General features: G+C 40.9%; 1 protein-coding gene across 6 annotated transcripts in view; it reads right to left on the bottom strand.

Moving 5' to 3' along the window:
- The window catches only part of tent4a (terminal nucleotidyltransferase 4A), a 131002-nt gene that overhangs the window by 36166 nt on the left and 73654 nt on the right, over positions 1–21182 (bottom strand). For all 6 annotated transcript variants that reach the window (XM_080205279.1, XM_080205294.1, XM_080205301.1 and 3 more), the window contains exons 2-3: positions 4723–4846; positions 2953–2999 (exon numbers count right to left, since the gene is read on the bottom strand). In XM_080205279.1, the coding sequence (XP_080061405.1) occupies positions 2953–2999; positions 4723–4846 (171 nt within the window). The remainder of the gene's footprint in view (positions 1–2952; positions 3000–4722; positions 4847–21182) is intronic.

The following is a 21182-nucleotide window of genomic DNA, read 5'->3' as shown; positions in this document are numbered from 1 at the left end:
CACATTTTCAGCATGGATGTTTTCCATGAATCCAGCTCATTAATGCTCTGAGTACGATGACAATTCTCCTTCTCAATTTGAAAAAGTGATTTGTAGCGAAAATTAAAAGACACTAAACAATTCTCCTTATCCCTTAATTAATTTGTCATTTGGCTGAAACATTTAACCGAAGCCCCAACTGCCTGCTGAAATGGATATAAAAGACCTTCATCCACTATTTCAGAGAGGCGGGGCATTTTCTTCAGTATCCTGGCCAACATTTATCCCTTAATCAACATAACAAAATGCACATTACATTGCTGTTTTTGGGAGATTGCAGAAAAGGTAAGGGCACACATAGAAAGAAGTTATTACCAAAATATAGCTTAAAGAGGAAAAGGATTTTCAGATGAGATAGACAGGGGAATAAGGGTCGGGGAGCGGGGAGCGGGGAGGGAGGGAAAGAGAGAGAGAAAGGCAGGTGGTAGTTTTGGTTAGGAAAGTGATTACAACTGTCAGGAGGGATGATATTTTAGAAGGATCTCCAATTGAGACCAAATTAATTGGACTTAGGAACCCAAAAAAACAAACAATCTGTAGTGCACAATGGGGAGAAGAGAATTCCTAAGGTGCATTCAGGGGAACACTTTTGGCTAATACGTAACAAGTCCAACTGGAAAGGGCATGATTCTGAATGTTGTTTTAGGAAATGAAGCTCACCAGGTGGAAGGAAAGACAGCAGGGGAGCAATGCAGTAGTAATGATCATAAATCAACTGAATTATGGAAAGGACAAAGTTAAAGTTCAAACTGGGGCAAGGCCAATTTCAGTAATTAAAGTTTAAAAACTTTAAAGTTTAGTGTCACAAGTATGCTAATATTAACACTTAAATGAAGTTACTGTAAAATCCCCTAGTCACCACACTCCAGTGTCCGTTTGGGGACACTGAGGGAAAATTCAGCATGGCCAATGCACCTAAATCAGCTTTCAGAATGTGGAAGGAAGCCGGTGCACCCAGAGGACACAAAGAAAACGCGCAGACTCTACACAGTCAGTGGAATCGAATCCGGATTGTTCGCGCTGTGAGGCAGCTCCCAGGAGTCATTTAACAAAATTGGACTGGAAGTCCACTTGAGGCAAATCAATGTTACAACAGTGAAAAGACTTTCGAAAGGGAGATTCAGAGGCTCAGAGATGCAAAAATATATGTTCCCACAGAGGAAAAGAGTGGGTAGGCTCTGTATGACATGGAGCGCAGGGAAGGAGAAGACAAAAAGGAAATCTTATGCCAGATACCAAGAACTCAATATTACAGAAAGCTGAGCTGAGTACAGGAAAAAAAGGATGAAATCAAAGAGGAAATTAGGAAAGCAAAGAGAAGGCATTGAAAGGACAGTGGCAAGCAAAATCAAAGTGAACCCAAAGATCATCAATACGTAGAGAGTAGGAGGATAACTAAGGCAAGAGTAAACACATAAAAGATCAAAAAGGGAATCTTGGTGGAGGCACAGGCTATGGGCATGGTTCTTATTCATAGAATTAATACATAAATAAAACAATGATTCTAAGGTGCTAGGACCTCGTTGCATCTTAACGGAAAGTCTACCCAGCCTAGAATTTACAAAACAAAAAGTGAAATGTTTGTGGTAAATGAGTGCTACGTTGTATTTGGCCATATAGAAGAGAAATTGTTTTTCTTCTATACTGTAAAATACAATCTAAAACTAAAATCATGTCTTCTTGTACATGTTAAGAGCAGTCAATATTATAGCCAGTCAACTTAAGGGTATTGCCCAAGAGGCCTTGCACAACTGAATGGAGTCAGTCACAACCAAATTAAAACAACTGCACTGTAACAATTTTTGACACTGCCATTGCTGTGAGCAAACTCTACTTTCCAATCTAAAGTTTAACCACTTCTGTGATTCAGATCTCAATGCCTTTGCAACTAAGGGAGCAGGTGCAATATTGACTGCGAGTTTGCTATCAATATCCAAAGACTGCCTAGGCATAACCCCTCATTCACAAACTTGGACTGTAAACAGCAGATCTGAAACCTTACGTGCCTTTGGTTTTGCCATGCTGAGCAAAGAACAAATTAGGTTTTCAGATTATTCTTGCCTAAACGTATTTCAAAATTCTAATCAAAATAAGTTTGTGTATTTTACCAATTGTGTATTTGTAAAATACATCAACACCTCACACAGCCTTTGAATTAAGGTATACAGATTTATAAAGTAAGGAAAAACAACCTGACCCACACTATTTGATCAGATGGATTGAATTTATCTTACATGAATATATATGTGCCCCTTATTAAGGAATTTGTTCAAATTAAAAAGCACAAAGACAAAAGAGAATTATACCAATTTGAAGTTAAACAAGTCAAAAACTGAAGTGCCATAATTGCTTAGAATTATTTTACACAATCTGTGAACAAGCAAATAAAACTAGTTAATTTGTCAATTGTGTTTCAGTGGTCACACTGTCACTCAACTCAGAAGACTGTCAGTTCAAGTTTCACTCAAGAAATTGGAGCATATAATTTAAGCTAACACTTTGGCTACAGTGCTCCACTGTCCAAAGTCTAGTCTCTCATCTGAAATATAAAATTTAGGCCGCTCCTGCCCTCTTGAGCAATGTGGACTTTCCAGGTGGTCTGACTAATTAATGCTATCTACACATTATTTCAGTGCTGTTGGTGGCATTGCTGTGGACAAATTAGATGCAATGTTTCTTCTATTGCAACAATGACTACACTTCAAAAGTAAAAGAATTGTCAGTTTCAAAGCATTGTGGAATATTTTGAGATGGTGAAAGTTGTGAAAAATGCAAGTTCTACTTCAGCGCTGATATTAAATTTACTTCTTCAAAACACAGCAAAAAGTATGCTCTGAAATAAATTCTAACTGTAGTAAAAGTAATTTATTGGTATTTGAGATTAACAACAGGCTGATTTTTTTTTTTACTTACCTAGTTGGAAGGTACAGTCCTGTACTGAAGCTCCCAAAAATCTGAACCTGTAGACAAAACATACAGGTATTATTCAGTGCAAAAGATCATATTTAATTATTTAGGCAATAAAACTGCAAATTTAAGTATGTCACTTTGTTGTATCATTTTTGAATATGCAACACCTAATCATTTTGAATTCATAAAACAGAAAAGAGTCATTCAGGAAAATGAAACACTTGAAGGGAATGCTATGGCTAGCAACAATATAAATGCATCCCTTCAACATTTTAATCCAATGTTATATTAACTAGAAGCAAATGCACTTTTAAGCTTTTTGGTGCACTGTAGCTCATTGAATAAATGCATCTTTCAATGTGCACAAAGTCTTGATCAATGTTGTAACTAACCCATTTCAGTAGTTTTTTTTATTAGTCATAAGTAGGCTTACACTGTAACGAAGTTACTGTGAAAATCCCCTAGTTGCCACACTTCAGTGCCTGTTCAGATACACTGAGGGACAATTTAACATGGCCAATGAACCTAATCTGCACATCTTTGGAGTGTGGGAGGAAACCAGAGCACCCAGAGGAAACCCACGCAGCCACAGGGAGATAGTGCAAACTCCACACAAACAGTGACCCAAGCTGGGAATTGAACACGGGCCCATAATGCTGTGAGGCAGTAGTGCTAACCACTGTGCCACTCCATTTCACTGAAGGCACCATCATTAAATTTAGTTAGCCTGGTCAAGAGAAGGGAAATTTTTATAAATGCAGATAGCTCTTCCTGATGCATATTGATTTCATTTGAAGATAGATTTAGGTCTTAAAGCATCTAAAAGAACTTTAGCAAGCTACATGCCGTTAGCATCCAGGGGTGTGCAATGAATATCTACCTTCAAAAAGGTGAAATAAACTGTTTGGTTTACCTGCACAGGAAGAACTGGCAATTGGGGCAGCACTCTGGCAAAGTGGATACCATTGCTGCCTCACACCACCGGTTCAATTCTGGCCTCAAGAGACACTCTGTATGGAGTTTGCGTATTCGCTTCATGCCTGCATAGATTTCCTCCAGGTGCTGCAGTTTCCTCCCCCACGCCAAAGGTGTGTGGGTTAGGTTGATGAGGCAATTTAGCATGGCCATAGTGTCAGGGAGGATTAGCAGGGTTAATACATGGGATTACAGGGAGAGGATCCGGGTGGGATTCTTGTCGATGCAGTCTTGATGGGCCGAATGGCCTCCTCGGTACAGTAGGGATTCTATGACTCAATTCCATCATTCTATGAAGACCGTAAAAATGCAGAAAATTTCACAAATCTGGGCTTGGATTTAATCATCAAAATTCTGAACTTTACTTTTGACATTTCTTGCTCATATTTTTAAAGAGAAAATTCCTGGAATTTTATCTGGCTGCCTCAAAACACATTTTCTTATGATCTTACAGTACTGGCAGATTCTCTGTTTTACGGTTTAGAAAACTTTGCCATCAATGATTACAGAACAACATCCAGCACAGTTTCGCCATTTTATCATAAGTGTCATTCAGTGCCGTAAGACCATTTTATTTTTGCCAATGCAAAATATTTTATATGTTTAAAAATACATTCAAAAGCAAACAGAAAATGCTTTGTAGACAAGGATAACATCAAAAATCTTGCTTACTATTTGTTTTCTAAATAAATCTTTAGTTTTAAAGAACGTTACAAATTTAGGATTTCTCCTGTCTGCAATAAGAATTGGAAGGAAAATAAATATAAGAGAAAATTAGTTTCATATCGCAATGCTCACATCAGCTGATGGCCAAAGCTCTTTGATAACAGATTCTATTCGTTTCACTACTTCTTTTCGCATGGTTTCCTCTTCAGGACGCGGTGACACAAAATTGTAAAAGTCCATGATTTCTTCATGGAGACTAATAAAGTGAAAGGAGAAATTTATATTAGAGCTGTGCAATCAGAGTGAAGTGTCAATGTATTTATTTTCAGGAGCCTCTCCTTCAATCTTTGAAAATAGCTTTTGATTACATATCAGCTTGTTCTACACATTTAAGTAATAATTTCAATATGATTCAATCTATAAGGGATACATATGTTTCATATTAGCCAAAACCACATGTTCCAGAAACTTACAAGCCAAGCGAGAGGAAAACTATTTGTATAATATTTAAAATCATACATCTGCACATATTCCGCACCTCAAACATTTAATTTCAATGTAATGTTTGCCAAACTGTCATATTGCTCATAATTTTTAAATTCCAGCTTTATTAGCTTTGCTCATGTTAATTTGCCACACTGATTTACACCCTGCTGATTATTTATTTAGCATCTCTCCACTCCATACTGCAGAGAAACTCATCCCTATTTATTGATGGGATTTACAAACGAAGGTTGCGATTCTCCCAAAAGTGCTCAATTGGTGGGAGAACTGTTCTAAATCTCGATTGTTCTGTCAGTTAAGCTTCTCACCTGAATCTTCGCACTCTGTTCACTGAAGAGGTCCCAATCGAAAATCTCATTAAAAACCCAGGGGATGGGGCCTATTTGTGCCGGAGTTTGGCAGTTCTGGAACTCTGCACATGCACAGTGGTCCTGATCTTTCAGACTCCCTGTTTGCTGGCCAGCTCAAGCGCTCAATTCCCCCTATCCCAGACTGATTCTGTCTGCAGAGTGGCAGCGCGACCCCACCACCACCCCCCCTCCCCCACTCATCATCCCTAGGCCCTGCCTACAATAGGTCCCAGTGTCAAGGTGTCCCCTGGACATGAGCATTTTGCCCTTTGGGCAGTACCAGTGGACGCAGACTGGCACTGCCAGGGTGCCAATGCCTAGGGGGCACTACATTCCCCCCGCCCAACCCTCTGGGGGGGCCCAGATTGCCCCCCACTTCATTCCAGCAGGGTCTCTCACTAGTTCCCTGAACGTGGGATCTAGTCTGAATCCCACCTGAATGAATACTCCTGGCGGGGTGGGAGACTCAAATCGGGTCCTGAAAGGTCCTGATAATTAACTAATACACATACTTTAAATATACGCAAAAAATATTTAAATGACTTACCTGCCTTTGGCCTGTTTTCAGCATGGCTTGACCAGCGACTGCTCGCTGGCTCTGGGAAATGTGTTGGCATTCCCGACGCATGCTCAAATCCCTGTTCAAGGCCGGAGACGCACATCTCCCACCACAACCTGACAGAAAAGTTGTGGGTCGCAATGGGATCGCAGCCAAAATGTGCAAGTATTATTTTTACTCCATCTTCCTTACCATATTCGTGCAGCCTTCATAGCTTTTACCATTTTACCAGCCCATCTATGCCAATACTACCCTAAATTTATTCTGCTTAGCGTCTTACTAATGCATTGGAACCAGGAATACCTGCATGCCAATTCTGATTTGCATCAATGTTTGCAGGCCTCTCCTTTGTGAGCAAGCACCTAATTCACAGCACAAAGAGGTATCACACCAAAGTTGCCCCTGTAGCTGCAGCATAGGCTGCCACATTTAGGCCAAAGTTAATCACCTAGGTAAACAGATTGTGATTGGTGTTATTGCAGTGTAATTTTTTCATTGACTTTCAGTTTTCATCATTGTTGTAATCTCAGTAGACAAGTAACATTTAAGTAGACAAAATTCAAGTTATTTACTAAAAGGATGAAGACACAAGACTCCATATCCAGAATTAAGTTAAACAAATTGCAGTTGATTATGACCTATAAAATGCACATTAAATAGCCGATACAACTAAATAATTCTGACAAATTGGCTCAGCAGCCCATTCAGATTGTGGTGATCACACTCAATCATATAATCCTCCAAATTGTATCTGCGTTATGAGGAATATCAGCTTTGATTCTTCCAGGAGATAGTCCAATTCCCAATCAAAAGCAGCACACAACCAATCTGAGTTCCACAAGCTGAGTATGTACCACAAATGGCAGACGTCTGCAAAACTTCCTCAATTATGTTTGGGTGTCATAGAACCAATGTTACCTGCCAGCAACAGGAACTGGACCTTGCCTTCCTGAACCTGTTGTTCTGCACCACTGAAATCACGAACCACTACTGCTCAGTTTGGACTGATCTTGTTCTTATACATCTTTCAACTAGAGTCAGTTTGTCAGCAGCTTTGATTTTTAAACCAGTGTATTTTTGTTTCCTTGAAAACTGGGACAGTCAGGTTCCTTTCACTGTTTACTAGATCTGTTTCCCTTTCTAATCCCTTTTCATTCAGGTTCTGTTTTTGTTAGAGTCTGCCTCAAAAACTACAAATGAAAATTTAAAAACACAAATTATCTCACATTGTTAAAATGGTAAGTGCAGCGGGCTCGCAAATAATTATGAAGCCAGGCTAAACCCAATGTCAGCTCACAGAATCGTTATCAAGAAACCCTCAGGGTTCAGAGAGAAGTCTAATTCTGCTCCCGTTGCTGGTAGAACATCAAATATTGCAGCCTTGGTGGTAATGTTTACGTATAAAGTTGGTCATCCAGTTAAGTCAGAATTTGGTATAGTTATTCACTTTCCAGTCTATTCTCTCTCCCTACAATCTCCTGCAAATATGTTAGCCCCTTCTCAGTTGTCAGCACGATCCTTCCCCTTTTTACTTAATTCCACCATAACTCCATTTGAGTCAATGGACTGTGTTCAGAAGTTGCAATAGTGCAGTTTCTGCTTTCAGATTCCAACTCTGCTGCAGAACTCTTATTTCTCTGCCGCAATACAAAAGCTAACAAATCTCTTACTACTCTCAATTAGCAACCACCCCCCGCCCCCCCACTTCCCAGTCTATCCTCGCTCTACATGAAACATATCAAAATCGTGAAGCTCAAAACTTTTTTTGCCACAGCAAGTACCACAGAAATTGCTCATGGTAGTATGTACTTCAATCACAAGATCCAAACCTTCAAGTATCAATAAGAGTTATGAGCTTTGAATGAATGCATTGTCAAAGCATAAGCTACTTGAAAAATCCTGCACAGTGATATTGCACTCCACTTGAATTACAGAGCATGAGTGAGCAGGTGCCAAGTAAATGAATCAGACACCTCCCAGACCTGGCACACTTCTCAAAATGTACTACTTACTAATCGGTGTGTGGAGATCAAATGGTTCAGGATATGTTTGCTAAAATGTTCAATGCATGCACCTTTTCCTTGAAAAATAGTAATAACTACTTGAGAATTAGGAGATTAAACTTCTTCTAAAGAAAATTTTACCTATGTTAAGGAATCTGACAACCATCGCAGTCCAGAAAAACATGTTTTATTTTGCTGAGTGAAGACCTCAAAGTTCTTGCCCTCAAAACGTCCTCAACATTAAAGAGGATCTCATGAGTTAGAAAACATTTTCTCTTCTTTGATCACTGCTATCAACACTTTGGTTTAGATTCCAATGCTATTTAATCATAGAAACCCTACAGTGCAGAAAGAGGCCATTTGGCCCATCAGGTCTGCACCACCACAATCCCACCCAGGCCCTGTCCCCATATCTGTACATATTTTATCCATTAATCCCTCTAACCTACATATCCCGGGACACTAAGGGGCAATTCAGCACAGCCAATGAACCTAACCTGCACATCTTTGGACTGTGGGGGAAAACCGGAGCACCCGGAGGAAACCCACGCAGACACAGGGAGTGTGTGCAAACTCCACACAGACAGTGTGGATCGAACCCAGGAATTGAATCGAACCCAGGTCCCTGGAGCTGTGAAGCAGCAGTGCTAACCACAGTGCTACTGTGCTGCCCCAAAGTGCAGTTTGAAAAGTCATCCCAAGCTCTGGAAATTTGTTCTTTTACTCGTGCAGTGGCAGGGAATCAAATACAGTCAGATTTTTGTTAACCCTCAGAGAAGTTTCTATGGATCTGTAAAGGCAGCTGCACTTCTGAAGTTCTCTCCTTTTAACTGACCCACTTTTAAACATTGCAGCAATAACACTTGGTCTTTCCTGGAATATTCCAGGGTTGCGTCTACCTGATTTACAGATTCTTCATTAATTATGTGTCTCTTTTCAGCCAACCAGTTTTGCAGACTAGATAGGAAACATGAAAGTTAAACTGCAGAGTAGAACATGACTGTGCTTATATCAAAGCAAATCTACCTAGGGTGTCCAGTGTGAAATGTTGCGAGAAATTTTCCACCTTGTCAACACCTGCCTAGTTCCACATTGGAAAGGTCCCCAATGTGTCCAAGTGTTTTAACTCTTAAAGTGAGCAAAGATTTACGTGTAGAAAAATCATGCTGTGCTGGAAGAAATGAGAACAGGCATACTGGAAAGAGCCTGTGAACTAATACAAATGCCTCAGAACGGAACCAACTTACAACCATAGGAGCAAGCCCAAGCTTGCATTCAAGTGTGATCAATTGGTTAAGCTGCTAAATCGTAAATGCCTGCAGAATTATATCCACGGTGATTTCTCAGTTGCAGGACTTGAGGCATGGTTGTCCAACAAACAAAGTTGAAAATTTGAAAATGAAATTAACTTCATCTTTCAGCTAAGTTTTGTTGACATGGTACCCCTACAATGCTTCCACAGTAACACAGTGCAATGAAAACTAGCAAAATGTTCTATTTAAACAGTAGTAGCCTTACACAGATCCGATATATTCAAAGTGGGAAAAAAAAGAGGTTGTACTTCATAACATTTTACGTGGAAACAAACATTAAGAACATCACCTCAATAGGAGCTTTGCCCAGTATCCTCAGCATTTAGGCTTTGCCAGAAAATGTCACAAAAAATGAATTACAAAATTCAATTTCCTAACATATATACTACACCTTTGTGGACAAAATTAAGCTACTATCTGAGACAACTACAAATTCATAACACCATTTGTACAGCACAGGTATAGATCTTGTCAACTGGCTATCTTCAAAGTAACACACCGTAATGAACACCACTGACATACTTTTAAGTACATGACAAAGAATATGTCTAAGAACAAAAGAACATAAATAGGAGCAGGAGTAGGCCAACTAGCCCTTCGAGCCTGCCCCGCCATTCAATAAGATCATGGCTGATCTGTCTTGGCTCAGTTCCTGATTCCCGCCCTCTCCCCATAACCCTTAATCCCCTCTATCAAAAACCCATCAACCCGTGTCTTAAAAATATTTAGCGAGGTAGCCTCCACCACTTCAACGGGCAGAGAATTCCAGAGATTCACCACCCTTTGAGTGAAGAAGTTCCTCCTCAACTCTGTTCTAAACCGCCCCCCCTTTATCTTGAGGCTATGCCCCCTAGTCCTACTATCCTTTCTGAGCGGGAAGAGTCTCTCCACCTCTATCCTATCCATCCCATTCATCATCTTATACGTCTCAATGAGATCTCCCCTCATTCTTCTAAACTCTAACGAGTACAAGCCTAATTTATTCAGCCTCTCCTCATAGCTCAACCCCCTCAACTCCGGAATCAGCCTAGTAAACCTCCTCTGCACTCCCTCCAAGGCCAATATATCCTTGCGTAAGTGCGGCGACCAAAACTGCACACAGTACTCCAGCTGCGGCCTCACCAATGTCCTATACAGCCGCAGCAAGACCTCCCTACTTTTATATTCAATCCCCCTCGCAATGAAGGCCAGCATCCCATTCGCCTTCCTGACCACCTGCTGCACCTGCAAGCTGGGTTTTTGCGACTCATGCACAAGGACCCCGAGGTCCCTCTGCACCGTCGCCTGCTGCAGTTTTTCTCCATGTAAGTAATAATCCTTCCTACCATTATTCCTACCAAAGTGGACCACCTCGCACTTGCCAACATTAAATTCCATCTGCCATTTCCTGGCCCATTCGCCCAGCCTATCTAGATCCTTCTGTAGACTCTCACCACCCTCCGCACAATTTGCCTTTCCACCAATTTTGGTGCCATCAGCAAATTTCGACACCCTACACTCGGTTCCCTCCTCCAGATCATCTATATAACTGGTAAATAGCTGAGGCCCCAGCACCGACCCCTGGGGCACTCCACTAGTCACCATCTGCCAATCCGAATAGCACCCATTGACCCCCACTCTCTGCCTCCTATTTGACAACCAGTCCTCTATCCACGCTAACACCCTACCCCCAACACCATGCCCCCTTACCTTCTGCAATAACCTCTTGTGAGGTACCTTGTCAAACGCCTTCTGAAAATCAAGAAAGACCACATCCACCGGCTCTCCTCTATCCACCGCCCTAGACACATCCTCATAGAACTCCAGTAAATTTGTCAGACACGACTTCCCTTTAACGAAACCGTGCTGCGTCTGCTCTATCAAGCAGTTCCCCTCAAGATGCCTCGTTATTTCCTCCTTGATGACGGATTCTAACATTTTACCTACAACAGACGTTAAACTAACAGGTCTATAATTCCCTGCCTTTTGCCTGGCACCCTTCTTAAACAACGGCGTAACATTAGCCGTTTTCCAATCTTGCGGCACTTCCCCGGAATCCAGCGACGTCTGGAAAATAACCACCAAGGCATCCACTATCACCTCCGCCATTTCTTTCAGGACCCTCGGATGCATTCCATCCAGTCCTGGGGACTTGTCCACAATCAGCCCCTCCAGTCTGCTGAGCACCACCTCTCTAGTAACAGTAATGTCATCGAGACCCTCCAGTCCTACCACCTTTCCATCTCTAACATCCGGCAAATTATTCACGTCCTCCTCCGTGAAGACCGAAACAAAAACAAAATGGGGCAGTGTTCTGCAGACTGCTAACCTGTTGAGATTAATACCCAAAATTTAAAGCTTGTTTAGTAACATCGAACTGATTCTATACATACTATTTATGCCCCTGTTGCATATCTTTTAATCAATATAGGGTACAATATTATACACCTACGGAGTTTAATGCTTTGTTTCAGTTAGTTTCCAAGAAAATTACAGCGAGTACTGGGAAGTTGGGCCACAGAGGATTGTAATGATCTAGTGAAGCAAGTTTAGAGCAAGTGGACTACAGCAATTGGGTGTCTGGGAGCCCCTGGAGCTCCAAGGAATTTCAAGGCATTCGCCAAAATTTTTAGCTAGTCACTAAAATAATTCCACATCAACTTGAAAATGATCTCTGGGATTATTACTGTTGAGACATGGTACCCAGAATCAATTACCTTCCTGTGGATAAACAGATGAATGACTTAAAGGATTAATACTCCTACACCCCCGGCCTAAATCAAGGATGTAGGTCGTCAGCAAATTTGTGTGCATATGCAAAAGACAAAAAGATCAGTTTGTTAAAGGGACACGTGCTGTTTGGCTAGATGAAAGACATTGTTGTTGATCGGTTCAGTGACACTTTTGCCGTTCAGCAACACTTTTGCCGTTCAGCATCTGGTGACACTATGCCAGACTTCGAGAAGCAGTCATGTAGCCAGCTTATTAAATAAAATTATCAATATTTGAACATGGCAGAGACAAAAAGAGAATTCTCAAGTCTCTTTCACTGAGACATTTCCATTTAATACTACACATTAGCTTTAACACAAATGAAATTATTTTTCAGTCAGTCCATGGTAGCAAACTGCCCGACTTTAAACAGAATTGCTATCTATGCCAGGAGTATTGATTTTGTGGGAATCACTTGACAGACATATGAGTGTGATCTATTTAAATGTCTCACTTGAGATGCAGGAGACCTAAAAAAATGTTTTATCCAAAATAACGGCATCACATTTCTTGATATAATGAACTTTCATCCCTGGTTAAATCGGCAACAGGTGAAAACATTAAACCATAACTTTCTTGACATTGAATACTGAGGTGATGAGCTTGATCGGATTGGTGTAATAGCAAGTTCTCACACATTCTTCCCCTCTTTCACACGTGCGAGTGGGGAAAGAGGGGGTATGAGCAGGGAGAAAACATGTAAGAATGGGGGAAGGGAGGCATGGAGGTGCCTGAGGACCTCAGAGGGGGGCACAGAAGCACACGCGAGAGTATGCGATAGGGGGAGGGGGGAGCACGATAGCATGCCGGGGGGGGGGGGGGGGGGGCACAAGAGCATGCGGGGGGAAGGGGGGGAGCAAAGCACAAGAGCATGCGAAGCGGGGGGAAGCACGAGAGCAGCCTTTATGTTCAGATTTGTGTGAAATGAAGCAGATAACCAACTCATATCAGGTGTTGGCTTTCCAAGCATTTTTTTGGAACGTCTTTAGACAAATTGACGTGGCACAAATGTGCAAGAGACAAATATCCAAGGAGGTCGATATTGTTCCACTCCTGGTTATACTTTTGGACATGTGGGTCAAAGTGAGCCAATTCCCATAAAAATATACTCAGTTTATGAAAACATCCAACACCTATGAAACCAAGCTCAAGAACCCAATATCTACAGCAGACCTAAATTTGTAACAGCTTGTGAGTGTATTATTTTGACTCTCTTGCTGTATCTTCACGTAGGTACATTTGCACACACAAATTTCGATAATGACTGCTTTACAAGCATCACAAAAACAAAAAGGAAAAACATCAGAGCAACAAGGTGATCATTTCTGACTGCTCTGCCACTTAAACAAGGCACTTCTCTTGTCCAGAACTACACACAATAATTCAGCTGAGGTCTAACTTGTGTCTTGTGTAAGTTGAGCATAACCTCCTTGCTCATGTACTCTAAGACCTATACCCCAGAATACTATATGATTTATTAAGTGCTCTCTTCATCGGTCCTGCCACCTTCAATGATTTATGCACAAATAGACTCTTGTCCCTCTGTAGCTCCATCCCTTTAAGAATTTTACCCCTTATTTTAATAATGTCTCCTCATGTTCTTCCTACCAAAATGACTCAGTGATTTAATAAAAACAGCCCTGATTTTTCATCTTTTTCTCTATAGTTGTATTGCCTCATACTTGACAGTATCCTGGCAAATCTGTTACTTTCCTGGTGTTGGGCTAAAATCCGCATGGTATCCCAAGTGTGATTTTTAATTCACCATTACATCTTCTTGCTTTTATTCCACAGCTCCTGCTTAAAACATATTACATTAATGACCTTAACCACTTCAGGTGTTTTTAAAATCATGTGAACAGAACCCTCAAATCCCACTGTTCTCGTACTCTATTCCATTTCAAAAAAAATGGTTACTTTGCTTTTAAGAGCACAATGCACCAATTCAAATACATTGCCTGTGAATTTCATCCGTCACTTTTTTAAGGACTATTAAACCAACTTGTTAATATTCCCTCATGGCTTTCTTTGGTCCTCAAAATTATTTACTACACCCCACATTTCAGTGTTTGCATCTGAAAATTTCAACACCACTTCCCCCAACTGTGAAAAATTACTATTACATCAAAATATTGCAGATGCTGGAAACTTGAAGAACAAAAAGTGCTACACTCAGCAGCTCAGGCAGCACCAAAGGAGAAAAGAGGAATTCATGCTTCAGGTTTGTAATTTTTCATTTCTATCTTCCTCCTGTTCTGATGGATAGGTTTTTAAGCCAGTAGGAGAGGGAAGGAGCAGGAATAACAAAAGGAAAGATCTTTTATAGGGCAGGAGAGATCAACTAACAAAACAGAATGATGGGGAGTAAGATAGCTTGATCTTGGTTTTGGACAAAGCTCGGCGCAACATCAGGGCCGAAGGGTCTATACTGTGCTGTACTGTTCTATGTTTCTAAATGTCTATGTTAACAATACAAAAGCCAAAGAGAGTGGTAAAGAAACAAAGACCATGCTTTGATTTTATGAATGGCTATGTAGCAGACATACGAATGCAATCTGGAGGAATAAAAAAAAGCAAAAACAAAATGCCTAACAAGATGGAAGCAAGTTATTTAAGATTGAGTATTTCCAGCATTTTTTGCTTTTATTATGGAAAATTATTGACGCACATTGCGAACAGAACAGTCCAGCCCCTGGGATCACATAACTTACCTTTCAATTCTATTGTTTCCCCTCATCTAAACAGTGTTAGGCCTCAATTTTCTACACTTTCCCAAATTATAACATCTTGGTCTTTGACAATGCTACAACACTGGAGGCCATTGGTGAAGTGATTGGCTAACTAAGTGTACAACACATCCAACATATGACATCTTCCCAAACTCATTCGGTTTATTACACAGCAAACTTTCTGAAAGTGTGCTGAATATTTCTCGACCTTGCTACAGATCAAAGGTAATCATCTCCAGATTGTGGGTTGAGCCACTCACCAATTGCCAAAGGGCTAGGTAGATTAGAGAATTAAACATGTGGCTCGAAGAGCAGTGCGAGAAGAATGCATTTTGATTCATGGGGCATCAGTACTCAGGAAAGAAAGGGCTATCCTGCTGAGATAGGTTCCACTTAAACAAAATTGGAACCAGTGTCCTGGTTAATCATATAATTGGGGTTGTGGACAGGGCTTTAAACTAATGGTGACAGGCGGAGGGGTTGGAATAAAATGAGATCATATCAGGTCAGTCATAGTCTCACTGGATGGCAGGAGACTTGATGGGCTGCATGGCCTATTTCTGCTCATACATCTTATGGTCTTATGAAGATTTAGAAATCCAAAGAGAAAGAACAAGGTAACAAAATGTACAACAAGGTGGATGAATGCAAACAGAATGGCTCAGAAACGGTCGGAGTTTAGCATAAATTTTGCATCAGAACATGAAGGCAATGCAGGGAACAGAAGTAAAATAAAATTAAAAAGCTCTTTATCTGAATGTACAAACCATCTGTAAATAAACAGGTGAAATACTGGCACAAAGAGGTAAATAGTTTGGATTTAATTACCTTTGCAGAGAAATGGTTGCAAGGTGATTATCGTTAGGAAATAAAAATTTCAGAGTACACAATATCTCAAAAAGCCAGCCAAATGGCAAAAAGGGATGGGACAGAGGGGCTGTTCTTATGGTCACGGATATCATAGGCCATTGCAAGAAGGAATTTGATCTCAAAATATAATGAATAATATTTGTGGAAATTAGGAATAGCAAGAGTCAGATAAAGCTCGTGGGAGTAGTTTATAAGCTCCCTAATAGTTATACCATTGGTCAGATAATTTTTAAAGATTAGCAGAGCTTGCAACAAGGAAAATGCCATAATTGTGGTGTCTTTAGTCGCCACATAGATCAAGACAAACTGACAAGAGTAGTCCAGAAGATGAATTGTGGAATGTTTTTGTGCCAGTTTCCTGCAGCAATACATTGTGGAACGGATTTGGGTTAAAACTATTTTAGACCTAATATTGCGTAATGAGGCGGAGTTAATTAGTAATGTGATAGAAGATCCAGGAAGAAATGCGATCATAAAACTGTTCCACATTAATTTTGAAAGTGGATACTCCATTCACAAACAAGAGTTGTAAACTTAAAGCCGATCACTTAAGTATGAGGTGAACTGGCTAGGACTGGCTACGATTGTTTGGATCAACAAACTAAGGAAATGGCAGTAAACGTGGGAAACATTTAAAGAAAATTCAAAATGTTCAACAAAAGTATGTTCCATTGAAAAATAAAATGTAGGAAGACCACCACCGCCTCCCCCCCCCCACCACCCCCACCCCGTGGCACAGTCATGAAGTTATGAATATTATTAAATTAAAAGAGGCTTAAAATATTGCAAAGTGGCAAGTCTGAAGTGGCAAAGGGCCACCAAAATCTGATTGAAAAGGATAAAAAATGCAAGAGTAAACTAGTCAGAAACATAAAAACTCTTACAATTTATATAAAAGGGAGAAAATAACTAAGTAAATGTTGGCTCCTTAGAACCAGATGTAGGAGAAATAATGAGGAATTAGGAAACAACAAAAGGCACTAAGTAAATATTTTGCTTTTACAATAGAAAATGCATGTTGCATACCAGAAATACCAGATAAGGTAGAGGCTAAAAAAAGTGGAAAAAATGTAAAACCGTAGAGAAATATTGAAGAAACTTGAGACCAGAGACCAAAATCCAACAAATCCCTAGGATATACCTCTCTTTTGATTTATTTCCCTTTAGTTTGGCTTATGATAATTTCACTTACTTCAGAATATCTGTGACATGAGTTCAACAATAATTTTAAGTATAACTTTAGATCTTCGTTGGAATACAGAAAGCAAGACTTTGCCCATTAATCTGAGCCATCCTTATTGTTTGCTAGTCATATCAGTTGTGTCAAAATAATGATTTTACCCAATTTTTTTATATTTCAAGCTATTCCTAACTTTTACTAAAAAATCTCACGACCAACTGATGTCTTCTTTAATTTGGGATAGCAAGAAAACAATTCATAAAATATTTTTGGAAAGACCAAAACTTCAAGGAGGTCTGGCTTGGCCAAATATTTTGCATTATTATTAGTCTGCCAATATTCATAAGCTTAACTATTGGGTTTGCCTATTTTTAGGCGGTGATAGTTCAGCTTGGACATTATGTCCACAATTACCAGCTTTTATGAATCAATATACACAAAATACCTTTGTGCTTAATACTCTTAAAGTATGGTCCCAATTCAGAAACTATTTTGGATTCATGTCTACTCTTTCTCCATTCCTATCCATTCTCCACCTTCTCTAATTGATTCAGACTTCCATCTTTGGTTTGAATTTTTTAGACCTTTTCTCTGAGGGCACATTTGCTTCCTCTGATTATCTAGTAACGGAGCACAGTGTTTTAAAATTTTTTTTAGAAAAGGTGCCTACAATTTCACACTTTTGCTAGTGAACATTTTGTGTCCTTTCTTTCTAAGAACATAAGAAACAGGAGCAGGAGTAGGCCATCTAGTCCTTCAAGCCTGCCCCGCCATTCAACAAGATCATGGCTGATCTGAAGTGGATCAGTTCCACTTTCCTGCTTTCTCCCCATAACTCTTAATTCCCCTGTTTATCAGAAGCCTATCTACCCATGACTTAAATATATTTACCGAGGTAGCTTCCACCACTTCAATGGGCAGAGAATTCCAAAGATTCACCACCCTTTGAGTGAAGAAGTTCCTCCTCAACTCTGATCTAAACTCTGATCTTATCTTGAGGCTGTGTCCTCTAGTCCTGCTATCCTTTCTAAGCGGGAAGAATCTCTATCTCTACCCTATCCATCCCCTTCATTATCTTACACATCTCTAATAAGATCCCCCCATCAGCCTTCTAAACTCCAACGAGTACAGACCCAGTCTATTTAGTCTCCCTTCACAGGCCAACCCCCTCATCTCCGGTATCAGCCTAGTGAACTTCCACTGCACTCCCTCCAAGGCCAAAATATCCTTCCGCAAGCGCGGCGACCAAAACTGCGCACAGTACTCCAGCTGCAGCCTCACCAGTACCCTGCACAGTTGCAGCAAGACCTCCCTACTTTTATATTCTATCCCCCTCGCTATAAAGGCCAACGTTCCATTCACCTTCTTGATCATAGAGTCATAGAACCCTACAGTGCAGAAAGAGGCCCTTCGGCCCATCGAGTCTGCACCAAACACGATCCCACCCAGGCCCTACCCCCATATCATACCCACTAATCCCTCTGACATCCTTGGACGCTAAGGGGCAAGTTCTTAGCACGGCCAATCAACCTAACCCGCACATCTTTGGATTGTGGGAGGAAACCGGAGTACCCGGAGGAAACCCACGCAGACACGAGGAGAATGTGCAAACTCCGCATAGATGGCTTGGGTCTCTGTCTGTGCGGAGTTTGCACATTCTCCTCGTGTCTGCGTGGGTTTCCTCCAGGTACTCCGGTTTCCTCCCACAGTCCAAAGATGTGCGGGTTAGGTTGATTGGCCGTGCTAAGAAATTGCCCCTTAGCGTCCAAGGATGTCAGAGGGATTAGTGGGTAATGATATGGGGGTAGGGCCTGGGTGGGATCGTGTTTGGTGCAGACTCGATGGGCCGAAGGGCCTCTTTCTGCACTGTAGGGTTCTATGACTCTATGATCAAGAAGGCAAATGGAACGTTGGCCTTTATAGCGAGGGGGATAGAATATAAAAGTAGGGAGGTCTTGCTGCAACTGTACAGGGTACTGGTGAGGCTGCAGCTGGAGTACTATGTGCAGTTTTGGTCGCCGCACTTGCGGAAGGATATTTTGGCCTTGGAGGGAGTGCAGTGGAAGTTCACTAGGCTGATACTGGAGATGAGGAGGTTGGCCTATGAAGACAGACTAAATAGATATGGACCTGTGGCACCTGCAGACTAGGTTTTTGCGACTCGTGTACAAGGTCCCCCAGGTCCCTCTGCACCGTAGCATGCTGCAGCTTTTCACCTTTTAAATAATAATCCCTCCTACTATTATTTCTGCCAAAGTGGATAACCTCACACTTGCTAACATTATACTCCATCTGCCAGGTCCTCGCCCACTCGCTCAACCTGTCCAGATCTCTCTGCAGACTTCCCACACCCTTCACGCAATTTGATTTTCCACTCATCTTTCTCTTTCTTCTGATTGTCCTAATAATCTTTGTTTAGGTGTTCATCCCATGTTAGAGGGCTCAGTTTCACATATCTAAAGCAGCATTCAAAGGCTCTTTGATCTGCTTTGGCAAACATTAAAAGCATCTTAGAATCATAGAATTCTACAGTGCAGGAGGAGGCCATTTGGCCCATTGAGTCTGCACCGATCACAATCCCACCCAGGTCCTATCCCCATAACCCCATGCATTTATTCCCTGACACTTAGGGACATGGGCAATCCACCTAACCCACACATCTTTGGACTGTGGGAGGAAACCCACGCGGACAGTGACCCAAGCTGGGATTCAAACCTGGCACAGAGTCAGCAGTGCTAACCACTTTGTCACTATGCCACTCTATTGGGAGCAGGACTTAAATATTGAACCTTCTGGAGGTCTATAGTAGTTGATGCTTTGTTGCTGTGTATTTTTTTTTAAATCTGCTTCAATATAATGTATTTCTAGAGATAGACTAGCTAGGATTTAATCTGGAATGAGTTCTGCCAGTGCAAAACGTCATTTAACTCCTGCAACACTGCTTCACGTGTTTTGGTCAAGTCCAAGATTGGTAACTTTCTGGTCCTCTGTGTTCTCAACATTTTCCTGCATGTGTGGGAAATCTAATATTAACCTTATTGCTGGTATTTTTGGCATAATCCTGGTGCCTCAAGTTTTGCCTCATTGCTTGCACACTGAATACGAAAAATCAATTAGAAGTCTGCAGCTCCACCCTCCCACTTGCAACTAGTCAAAGAATGATTATGTTTCTTTAATTTGAAAAAAATACACCTTACATGGATTAAAAATTTGATTGTCAATCCTTTATTCATTATTTTGATAACCATTTTGCCTTGACAAGTTGAATAATTATGTCTATTCCTCTTCTTTTATTCCCTTTTTTCCCCAAAAGACTGAGAACACATACCAACCAACTCAAGAACAGCTTCTTCCCTACTGCCAGACTTTTGAACAGGCCTACTTTATATTAGGCTGATCTTTCTCTACACCCTATGACTGTAATACTATATTCTGCACTCTCTCCTTTCCTTCTTGCTTATGTACTCTCTGAATGGTATATTTTGGCTGTATAGCACAATAAATATTTTACACTGTATCCCAATACATGTGACAATAATAAATCAAGTCAAACACTCATTTGGCAGCAAAAATTCCCACCAGCAGCAAAACAAAATGGCAGCCATTCGGTGCCATAGGCCCCAGAGGGCAGGATAACTTATATGGAGCGCTTCAGTGCTTTTGACAGCAATAACATAGATGATGACCTGGTTATACCAGTTTTCTTAAGTACTGTGGGGAGCAAAACTTTCACTGCTTTAAATTTGGTACAACTTGAAAAACTGGCTGAAAAGATGTACCAAGAATTATGTGATGTATTAAAAGATCACTTTGCTCCTAAGCCACTGATGATTGCAGAGTGTTTAGGATTTTGTAAATGAGACCAACTCAAATAGGAGTCCATTGCTCAATTTGTAGCAAAGCAGAGCACTGCATTTGGAAATGCATGCCAGGATGCCTTATGGGACCAGCTGGTTTGTGGCCTCAGGCATGAAGGCATCCAGTAGAAGTTATTGGTCAAGAATAATTTACAGTCTAAGTCCACATTGGAAATTGCAACTGTGATGGAGTTAGTGGCCAGAGAAGCAGTGCAGTTGGGTGTCAGCAGCCAGGTGCACATGTTGATGGAAGCCCTGCTGAATTTGGCACTTCAAGTGGAATGCCACCAATGTGGTAGGACAAGCCACAAGGAGTCAAACTGCTGGACACAAAAAGGCCCAATATCACAAGTACAAATGAATTGGTCACATTGCCTGGAATTACTGGATGCAACTAAATCCGGACAGACAAAAACAAAAGATAGCTTTTAGAAGGGCAAAACAAAAGGTCCATGTTGCCAGCCATAGAGAAAGTC

The sequence above is a fragment of the Carcharhinus amblyrhynchos genome, chromosome 2 (genome assembly GCF_965287045.1).
Source record: "Carcharhinus amblyrhynchos chromosome 2, sCarAmb.v2.hapA, whole genome shotgun sequence".
NCBI classification, from domain to species: Eukaryota; Metazoa; Chordata; class Chondrichthyes; order Carcharhiniformes; family Carcharhinidae; genus Carcharhinus; species Carcharhinus amblyrhynchos.
The sequence above is the reverse complement of the archived record's forward strand: the minus strand, read 5'-3'. Positions and strand labels throughout refer to the sequence as shown.